The 11220-nt window shown below is 40.9% G+C and overlaps 1 protein-coding gene across 1 annotated transcript; it reads left to right on the top strand.

Moving 5' to 3' along the window:
- The first annotated feature begins 1339 nt into the window (after window positions 1-1339).
- LOC112196728 (autophagy-related protein 11) lies at window positions 1340-7868 on the top strand. The gene is made up of 5 exons (XM_024337135.2): window positions 1340-2958; window positions 3630-5301; window positions 6397-6614; window positions 6822-7035; window positions 7222-7868. The coding sequence occupies exons 1-5, from the start codon at window positions 2015-2017 to the stop codon at window positions 7606-7608; spliced, it is 3435 nt and encodes a 1144-aa protein (XP_024192903.1). The 5' UTR covers window positions 1340-2014; the 3' UTR covers window positions 7609-7868.
- Window positions 7869-11220: the final 3352 nt, after the last annotated feature.

Below are 11220 nucleotides of genomic sequence, written 5' to 3'. Positions count from 1 at the left end.
GGCATCAGCGACGACTAGGGGACCAGAACAGGTGGCTTCCTAGGGACTATGGCTGGATCCGACCCGGATCTATGCTTTTGGATCACATCTATGAAGCCCTAGGGTTGCACGGCCTAGGGTTTCGTTAGGGATTGCAGATGAGGCTCCCATCCTGGAAGCGGCCATGGTGGTGGCGCCGAATCCCAGTCCGGCGGTGGGTAATTCAAAGGGACCCGAAGTAGGCCGTGGTAAGGGCGCGAGCTTTAAGGTAGGAGGCGAACATACATTGATCCATTCATGCCCTAATTCTAGGGCAAGCCCTAACTCTAGGGGTTTGTTTGCTCCTAACTTCTAAGGTACAGGTAATTCTTCGGCTCTCACATCTCTGTTCAAGAATATGAGATTCTCTCTTTCAGATCTGCAGGCTATCTCCAGCTGGGCACCGGTGGCGGAGGAGTCCACCACTCTGGTTGTGAAGGCTGTACCTGAACAACCTAGTGTGTTGGGAGTTCGATTGCATTCTATGAATAATTTTGGCCAGGGAAGTAAGAAAGCAAGGATGGCTAAGGATTTTGTGGATACTTCTCTAGATGTTGAAGGTGGCCTTGAGTTGCCCAATGTCAACGGGGTCATCAACTTGTCTCCAACGAAAAAGCGGGGTAAACCAAAGGGCAGTAATAACAAGACTGCTTACAAGACTAAAGGACCAAAGCCACGTAGGAGTAGAGTTCCCTAGATTCTTAAAGGGATAAGGCAAGATGATGTTGCAGCCGTGCTGATGATGAATGAAGATGCATGTGTTGGTAATGCTAAAACAAACAAGATGGAAGACATTGCTGAGGAACGTAGTAATCTGCTCTTGGTAGATGCACCTTCCTCAGAAGATGTTTGAAGAATTTGACGCTAAGGGTGTTCTGTTCATCTGTGCCCCGTTCATTTTCCATTGAGCTTAATTGTCTTTAAAAAGGTTGAATTGTTAAGGTGATAATTTTTTTGTCAGCCCCACGTGGGTACATTATTATATATGATTCTGCTGTCAATAACACAGTTGTATGATGCTTAAAAAAGCTCGAGAGACTGATCTGTTTCAATTTGGTCCGAGCTATCCTCATCCTTGAACACGTCTCTTTGAGCCCGACACAAAAATTTCAGGCTCAAGTCGGTTCTTGAAATTTTTTTATACAGACTCGGCCCGTGTTCAGCCCTACAAAATAAGTCTTTCATTAAGGATAATATGGACTTTAGACTACTGGTCTAAACAAGAGTTTATTTTTACAAATATTGAAAAAAAAAAAATCCATTTCTGCACAGAAAATGTTGGGTAAAGCCCCCATATTTGATTTTTTCTCCCAAATTTATTTGGTGCGATAAGCGATATAGGGCTGCTTGCTTCGCTTTCTGTACGTACTTTGAGAGAGAGAGAAGAGAGAAGAGACAGAGAGGAGAGAGAGTCTGCTAGCGGTGGTTGCTTCCCTCAGAAGCTTCGTTGTTTTGTTTATATAAAGAAAAAACGAGGAAGAGAGAAAGCAAGACAAAAAATAAAATTTGTGGAAGAAGGAAAAGCTAGAGAAAACGTAGACGGTAGACTGCTGCTGCTGCTGCCTATACTCTTAATGAAACAAAAGAAATATATCGAAAGGGGTTTCGTGGAAAACTCGTGCTGAAGGGTCCTCCTCTTCACGTAATCGCTTTCGATTATTATCTTTCTTGCCGAAACCCTTTTGTGTCAAAATCGTTTTCCACTTGTTTTCTGGGGGGCGTGATTGGTGAGGGATTTAAGGAGAAACTGTCTCTAGGGATTTGGGGTCGCAGATACTGTGGTGGTGGGTCCTTGAAAATTGGGGCTTTTCTGTGGATTTCATTGTCAGCTGGTGTTGATTAGGGTTTGCGAACCTGGCGGTGGGTTTGTGATAATTTGGGGGTTTATCTCAAAAAAAATTGGGGATTTTTCATTGAAGTGGTTTTGGGGGGGAAGAAATTTCATTGCCTGTTTGATTGTGTTGCCTGGGGTGCTTGTGGTGGAGATTTGGATAAGATGAGTTCAAGTATCACCCAAGGCTTGGTTCATCAGGGCAAGCTTTTGGTTCATGTTGCTGAGAATGGGCACTCATTTGAGCTTGATTGTGAAGAAACCACACCGGTAGAGGCGGTTATGCGCTATATCGAATCAGTCTCTGATATTAATATCAATGACCAGCTCGTTCTGTGTTCCGATATGAAGCTTGAGCCGCAGCGCCCGCTCTCTGCTTATAAGCTTCCAGCTGATGGAGAGGAAGTGTTTATATTCAATAAAGCGAGGCTGCAGACACATTCATCCCCGCCTCCGCTTGAGCATGTTGATATTCTTGACATCGCCGAACCTCGATCACCCTCGGCTTCACACGATCGTCATCCTTTGGACGATGCCTCAGATCCTGCTTTGAAAGCCTTGCCTTCTTATGAAAGGGAATTTAGGTTTCATTACCACAAGGGTCATGCGATTTACAGTCGAACCCAAGTGAAATATGACAATTGCGAGAGGCTTTTGAGGGAGCAAAAGGTTCAACAGAGGGCGGTGGAGGTTGCCAAGGGTAATTTGGATCAATACTATAGGATGATAAACCAGAACTATACAGAATTCATGAAGCGATATTCACAGCAGCATCGAATTCATTCTGATCTTTTGGTGAATCTGGGGAGGGATGTGGAAAAACTGAGATCCATCAAGCTTCATCCTGCGTTACAAACTGCCAACCGTAAATGCTTGTCGGATTTTGTAAAGGACGAGAACCTGAGGAAAGTGGGGGAGAATTGTACGAGTTCCCATAAACTGTTTGAGAATAAGGTTTCACAGTTCAAGCAGATGTTTGGTGAGGTGAAGCGGAGAGTTGAGGAATTGTTTTCTAACACGGCACCTCTGCCTATTAGGGATTTGGAACTGACAATTAAGGAGCACCAACGACATATTAACGAGCAGAAGAGTATAATGCAGTCATTGAGGTTAGTTTCCTTTCAATTATTGCCAAAATATTGTATCAATCTAATATATTGTCTTTTTAGTTGTCTGTCTCTGTCCAGTTTCCTTTTATGAATGGTTGGGAGATTGATAAATTGTTTCGGGCCTCCATTGTGTTTGATTTCTATATGTTTCTGGGAACTGACAACAGAGTTCCATGAGTTATGCCAGTTAATGTCCTATGCTGCATTTGTATTGTCCATCACATTTTATGGAGGTGATTCCAGATTTAGTTTGGAAGTTAACATATGAGCATTACTTGTCTGTTATCCTTCTTTACAGAACCAGACTGATTAGTATACACATTTTTTGTTGTTAAAACTGGATAATAAATTGTCATAGTATTTTCTGTTAGTCAATGTCCTGTTCGAGGATCAGAAATGTTTATTATTGCGTATGTATATGTGCTTGAATTTCTTTGAAAACCTGAGTCTGTTCAGAACTTTTGGAGCCCTCCAACATTACTTAAAAGATTGTGTTTGGGACAAAGCTTATAGTAGTTTGGTGGGGTTGACTACTTCAATTACGTGAAAGTTTGAATCACATTTGCATCTTTAATTTGGCTACTGAAGTTAAATATTAAATCCCTGCCTTGAACTGATGAACTTGTATTTTAGAATGTCGTTAATGTGGTTAACGATTCTCATCTATGCAGCAAAGATGTAAATACTGTCAAGAAACTTGTGGATGATTGCTTGTCTTCCCAGTTGTCTTCCTCACTTCGTCCTCATGATGCGGTTTCAGCCTTGGGCCCTATGTATGATGTCCATGACAAAAATCACCTGCCTAGGATGCGGGCTTGTGATAATAAAATTTCCAAGCTACTTGAATTTTGCAAGGATAAAAAGAATAAAATGAACATGTTTCTTCATAATTATATGCAAAAGATAACATACATCTCTTATATCATCAAAGATGCAAAGCTACAGTTTCCTGTTTTTAGAGAGGCAATGGTGCGCCAGGATGATTTGTTTTTTGAAATTAAGTTGGTTCGCGGGATTGGCCCAGCATATAGAGCCTGCCTAGCAGAAATAGTAAGAAGAAAGGCTTCCCTAAAGCTCTACATGGGCATGGCTGGACAGTTAGCTGAGAGGCTTGCAACAAAGAGGGAGGCTGAGGTCAGGAGACGGGAGGAGTTTTTGAAAGTTCATAGTTCATACATACCCAGGGATGTATTAGCATCCATGGGTTTATATGATACCCCCAATCAGTGTGATGTCAATATAGCTCCTTTTGATACTGGTTTGCTTGATGTTGACATTTCAGACCTGGACCGTTATGCACCTGATTACTTGGCAGGACTGTCTTCTAAGGGTTCTTTTAGAGGTTCATATTCTATGTCTAATGAAAGCAGTCAATCAGCAGAGGCTGAGGAGCTTACATTGGATAGCCTTGGGAAATCTGAGGAGCTAATTGAAGGCAGTGAATTGGTAGAGATTGCTGGAACTAGTAAGATAGAAGTTGAGAATGCAAAATTGAAAGCTGAACTGGCTTCTGCAATAGCTGTGATTTGTTCATTCTGGCCTGAAGTAGACTTTGAATCATTGGATGACAGTAAAATGGATAATTTATTGAAGGATGCTGCAGAGAAAACAGCTGAAGCCTTGCACCTGAAAGATGAGTATGGAAAGCATTTGCAATCTATGCTTAGGACGAAGCAGCTGCAGTGTCTTTCGTATGAGAAACGCATTCAAGAATTGGAACAGAGACTATCTGATCAGTATTTGCAAGGTCAGAAGCTTTCAAATGATGAGGATGCCTCTGATTTTGCCCTTTTGTCTGATAAGGTTGATAACTGCAAGCAAGAAGTCTTAGGTAGAGGAGATGCCCGTGTGCCTTGCTTATCTAATTCTGAGCCCATGGATGAGGTTTCCTGCATCTCAAATTCTTTGGATGCCAAATTGGGTCTTTTCAATGCACAAACTGATAAAATGCGAGATGGGGCTGATGAAAATATGATGGACTCTTCTGCCGTACATAATCATCAAATGGATTCATCAATGCAAGAGCTAAATCGTGAAGATCTGCTAGTCAGTGGTAAAGATGGAAAAGAAAAAATGGTGGGGCAGCTGGGCATGTCACTGACACACAGTTCTACTGCTGAAAGCATGCCTGAACATCTGAATGTGTCTCCTTGCGAAACAGCAGCTGACCCAGGCTTTGGCACCAAGGTCAGTACTGAGCTGTTGTTGGAATTGGAAACTCTACTTGCAAACAAGTCAAACCAGTTGAATGAAACAGAGGTCAAGCTTAAAGCTTCTATGGAGGATGTTGCCATGCTTAAGAGGGAATTGGACACAAATAGGAAGCTCCTTGATGAATCTCAGGTATTGCAACCTGTACATCTGACTACTCTTCATTTCTTCGTTTGCAATTTCAATCTCCCTTTCTCTTGCCCCTTCACACTCTTTGTTTGAAACACACTCTGTAGTTAAGCATGTTTGGTTGGATGTCACGGCTTCTTTCCCTTTATTCATACGTGGTTACATTCTTGTGATTTTGGAGTTCTAAGGATTTTTTGTTTTCTTGACCGATTGGTTTTGATGATATTTCTAGTATGATTGAGCTACAGTTGAGACATACAAGGTACCTGTGTCTTTTATCTTGACCAACTCTGATATGAAAGTCACCCTGAATGTTAACCAACTGAGTAGCAATTTTTACTTTCCAACATATTATGCTATGCACCTGTTAAATTACAAGTTAGAACTTGAAAGTGCTAGATTATGTTACCTGTGCTTTTTCGGCCTCAAAGAGGATCTGACAATTATGCATATGTATTCAACCTCAGAGTATCTAGGGTGATGAAAGGGTTGATTGATCATAGATATTCATATTTTCATATAATGTATCTATTGATTTGATATTTTTTTAAAGGGTTTTACAAGGGAAAATAAATAGAGAGAATATTTTAACCTATAACCAGTATTTGGAGTCTGTTTCTCATTTATCGTATACATGAACTCTGTTTCTCATTTATCGTATACGTTTATCCAGTAAAATTTGGCAGAGTAGTTATAGCAAATGGCCTCTAGTTTCCAGAGAAGAAACATGACATTACTGCTAGACGTTTTATACCATGACATTACCTTGTCTGATGGAACATTATAGGCATTCAAAAACTGAATAGTATGAGGTCCTCTTGAAGACTCAAACTTGACAGAAATGCAACAGTAGCTGACTTAGCAGAGGGGTCGGATACAATGTTTGTTTCGTACTTTGGCCATAGATATCCCTCAATACATCGTCTTGATAAAATCATCAATTTCGTCTATTCTCTCTGATTGGATGAATGCCTGCCCCAATGTCTGATTGAGTTATTGATGCTTCTGTTAACCAATTTCACATAATTCACAACTTGTGCGTATTTCTTGATGACATCCTTTATGTTCTGATTATGTATTTATTTTTGTACTTACCAGATGAATTGTGCTCACTTGGAGAACTGTTTGCATGAAGCAAGAGAGGAAGCTCAAACCCATCTTTGTGCTGCTGATCGTAGGGCCTCAGAGTACAGTGCACTGCGAGCATCTGCTGTGAAAATGCGTGGCCTTTTTGAAAGGCTTCGGAGCTGTGTTAATGCCCAGGGAATGACTGGTTTTGTTGAGTCTTTGCGCAGTTTAGCACAATCTCTGGGAAAGTAAGTTTGCCATGCACAAGTATTTCCCTTTAACAAATTCGATTATTTTCAGTAATGCCTTATCCAACAGTACATATCATCCGACCTTTCTCTGCCTTCTGTAGGTTTAGCAGTCAGTTTGCATTTATATTAACTGAAGGAAATTATAAGAATATTTTGAACTTCTGTCTCATGAATATTAGCTGTTTCGGCTTTGTTATGTTTCAGTTCTATCAATGACAATGAAGATGATGGTACTCTTGAGTTTCGGAAGTGTGTCCGGGTCCTCGCAGATAGAGTTGGTTTCTTGTCAAGGCACCGTGAAGAACTGCTTGACAAGTATCCGAAGGTTGAAGCGGCAAATGAACAACTTAGAAAAGAATTGGAAGAGAAGAAAGATCTGGTTAAAACATTGTACACAAAGCATCAACTCGAGAAACAGGTAACTTATTATTTTAATTGGAGTAATTTTCTTAAAAGAATAAGAATTGTAAAATATAAAGCACAATTGGTTACATTGGAGGGGATAAAACCTTTGATTTACATGATTTACCTTGAACTCACATCTGATCAACTTAGTATGGCTCTATTGTTAACAAATGGTTTTGCACTTTCAATTTTTCTGCAGGCAAACAAGGAGAAGATATCTTTTGGCCGTTTGGAAGTCCATGAGATAGCCGCATTTGTTCTCAACACTGCTGGGCATTACGAGGCAATCAATAGAAATTGCTCTAACTATTATCTCTCTACTGAATCTGTTGCCTTATTTACAGATCATCTCCCGCGTCAACCTAACTACATTGTTGGACAAATTGTGCATATTGAACGCCAGACTGTGAAGCCATCAGCTCCTATTTCAATTCGGCTTGAGCATGAGCTAACATCTGACACAGGGACTGACCGGTTGGCCTTGAATTCAGGATCAAACCCATATGGTCTCCCTATTGGCTGTGAATACTTCGTCGTGACAGTAGCCATGTTACCTGATACCATTCATTCACCACCTCCTTCCTGATCCCTGTTTTAGGCAGATTGACGTGATGGAAGAATTTCAAGTGTACATATATAAACATTACATTTAACAGTTACATTCCCTTTCGTTTTGTGGGAATTTGGAACTTCATCTCTATTCTGTACAGCTGATGATCCCAATAGAATTATCTTCGCTCCCCGTTGCCCTCGTGTATATAATCTCTATAAACTTGTAAACAATGTAAATATTGTTTAGCTTCTTATGATCGGTAGATGCCTACTGGAGTTATGCTCATAAGTTCAGCCCGGGTAATATATCGTACATTGGTAATATATCGTACATTCTTCCTTTTGATATGAAGTTTTTCTTTCTGGGTCAAACAAAATATGAAGCTTGCACGATTTCTTTGGTTTTCTTTGAGGCACAACACCACACAAAAAGGGTTTTTCAGAATTTAAGCAATACATTGCTTCAGGGAATTTGGTAGCTTTAGAACCATTTTATTGCAAGCTCTTCGATTATAGCCTACTTTTATAGCCTGAACATTAAAACGATCAAGACACATTGCAGTTTTAATTCCGATGCTGGAGCTTTGGCACGAGCAATGCCAAGTAAATTGTATCATAGGCCTTTTTGTGTTTATCTGCGTTTATCTGCGTAGCTTTTCTGTCTGCTTTGAGCAGTCTTGAGTCTCTCTCTGATCACCTTAACTTTATCTGTTGTGATTTCAATAATCTCAGGACCAATAAGTTGTCTTTCTCCCACTTCATCCCAACACAAGGGGGTCCTACACTGTTTCCCATACAAAGCTTCGTAGGGAGCCATACCAATACTTGAATGGTAACTGTTGTTATATGCAAACTCCATCAAGGCCAAGTGCTTATCCCAACTTCCTTTAAATTGTAGAGAACAAGCCCTCAACATATCTTCCAAAGTCTGTATAGTCCGCTCAGATTGTCCATCAGTTTGAGGATGGAAAGCAGTACTAAATTGTAATTCTGTTCCCATAAATTTGTGAACCTTTCTCCAAAACTTTGATGTGAATCGAGCATCATGATCAGAAACAATGGACTCGGGAACACCATGAAGCTTTACAATTTCGTCCACATACAACTTTGCTAATTTGTCCAAACTAAAGGTTTCCTTAACTGCCAGAAAATGAGCTGATTTGGTGAGTCGATCCACAATCACCCAAATACCATCCTTACCATCCTGCGTACGAGGTAACTTGTAAATAAAATCCATGGTGAGATGTTCCTATTTCCATTCCGGGATGGGCAAAGGTTGCAACAATCCCAAAGGTTTTTGCCTTTCCGCTTTCACTTGCTGGCACACAAGGCATTTACTCACAAAAGCTGCAATTTCTCTTTTCATGTTTGGCCACCAATAGTACTCTTTGAGAGTCCGATACATTTTTGTACCACCAGGATGTAGGGCATATGCGGAGTTATGAGCTTCATCAAGTATTTCTTGTTTAAGTGCTTCAACGTTAGGAACACAAAGTCTCTTCCCAAACATCAATGTTCCATCTCTTCGAATAGAAAACTCAAGTTGCCAACCACCACGAACACCTTCTTTAATATTCTTGGATCAAGAGGCTGGGCTTCTCGTATTTTATCAATGAATGCTGGTCTCACATGAAAACTAGCCACCAGAGTACCAACCTCATCAACCGATAACTCAACCCCCATAGACCTCAACTCTGACAATAGGGGTACTCGAGTGGCCCTTAAATATGACAAGGTCACGGATGGATTTCTACTAAGTGCATCCACCACCACATTCGCTTTACCGGGGTGATACTCAATGGTACAATCATAATCTTCAATCAATTCCATCCATCTTCGTTGTCTTAAATTTAAATTCGGTTGTGTAAACACATACTTGAGGCTCTTATGGTCAGTGAAAATCTGACATCTGGCTCCATACAGATAATGCCTCCACAGCTTAAGAGCAAGTACAATAGCTGCCAACTCTAAATCATGTGTGGGATAATTCAACTCATGTGGCTTCAACTGTCTAGAAGCGTAAGCAATCACATTACCATGCTGCATTAGAACACAGCCTCAGCCTTGTCTAGAGGCATCGCTGTAAATTACATACTCCCCACTATCATCATGTAAGGATAGAATTGGAGCACTAGTCAGCTGACTCTTAAGTTCTTGAAAGCTCTGCTCACAATTCTCAGACCAAACAAATCTGACACCTTTTCTGGTTAACTTAGTAAGAGGAGCGGCAATTCTAGAAAAGTTTTGCACAAAACGTCGATAGTAACCAGCAAGACCAAAAAAACTACGAATTTCCGTTACATTGGTAGGTCTTTCCCAATTCAACACTGCTTCTACTTTTTGCGGATCCACACTAACACCAGCAGCTGTAATGACGTGACCCAAAAATGTCACTTGATCAAGCCAAAACTCACACTTACTGAATTTAGCATACAATTGGTGTAGCCGTAGAGTCTCCAACACAATATTCAAGTGCTCAGCATGTAACTCCTCACTTTTAGAATAAACCAGTATGTCATCAATGAACACAATCACAAAGCAGTCAAGATACGGGCGAAACACCCTGTTCATGAGATCCATGAAAGCAGCGGGTGCATTAGTCAACCCAAAAGGCATAACAAGGAACTCATAATGACCATAACGTGATCGAAAAGCAGTTTTGGCTACATCCTCCTCTTTAATCCGTAACTGATGATAACCAGACCTCAAATCAATCTTTGAGAAAACTTTAGCACCCCTCAACTGGTCAAACAAATCATCAATGCGGGGCAAGGGATATTTATTCCTTATAGTCACCCTGTTTAGTTTCCGGTAATCAATACAAAGCCTCAAAGTACCGTCTTTCTTCTTCACAAACAACACAGGTGCACCCCAGGGAGATACACTAGGTTGTATAAACCCTTTATCCGTTAACTCCTGCAACTATATATACAACTCCTTCAGTTCCGCCGGTGCCATTCTATAAGGTGCTTGAGAGATGGGTGTTGTACCTGGAAGTAAATCAATGGTAAAGTCTATCTCGCACCGGGGGCAATCCAGGTAATTCTTCTGGAAATACATCAGGATAGTCACCAACAATAGAAATTTGGCTAAGATCCATAACTTCGGCATTTGAATTCACCACATGTGCCAAATAAGCTTGGCAACCCTTACTCAACATCTTCTTAGCAGTTAGAGCTGAGATTATGCAAGATGGGAGAACATCCCGTTCACCATAAAAGGTGACAACTGGCTTACCCGGACTCCGAAATAATACAGTACTACAAAAGCAATCCACTAAGGCATGATGCATCCGAAGGAAATCCATCCCTAGGATTACATCAAACTCCACTAACTCAAATGGAATCAAGTCCGCCTCTAAGCAAACTCCTTCTACAAACACTCCACAAAAACGATGTACCCATTCAATTCTATGTCTTTCCCCCGATGGTAGAACAACATGCCACTCTCCGAGTAGGAGAGATGGGGGCACATTAGCAAAGAAAGAAAACCTCTTAGACATAAAGGAGTGAAAGGCTCCAGGATCAATCAAAATGAAAGCTGGTTGACCAAAAACAATTAACATACCCATAATGACGTTCGGTGCAGTGCGACCCTCCTGCTGGGTCATAGCATGAAGACGAGCCTGGGTCACTGGACGCCCTCT

Source organism: Rosa chinensis, chromosome 4 (genome assembly GCF_002994745.2).
Source record: "Rosa chinensis cultivar Old Blush chromosome 4, RchiOBHm-V2, whole genome shotgun sequence".
Taxonomy (NCBI): Eukaryota; Viridiplantae; Streptophyta; class Magnoliopsida; order Rosales; family Rosaceae; genus Rosa; species Rosa chinensis.
Note: the sequence above shows the minus strand (reverse complement) of the source record. Positions and strands in the feature narration are given on the sequence as shown.

Bases quoted from the DNA above. Each gene is read 5' to 3' on its own strand.
- LOC112196728 (XM_024337135.2), top strand. From the start codon at position 2,015: ATGAGTTCAAGTATCACCCAAGGCTTGGTTCATCAGGGCAAGCTTTTG. The intron at 6,615-6,821 runs GTAAGTTTGCCA...GTTATGTTTCAG, and splicing joins TTAGCACAATCTCTGGGAAA to TTCTATCAATGACAATGAAG. The intron at 7,036-7,221 runs GTAACTTATTAT...ATTTTTCTGCAG, and splicing joins AGCATCAACTCGAGAAACAG to GCAAACAAGGAGAAGATATC.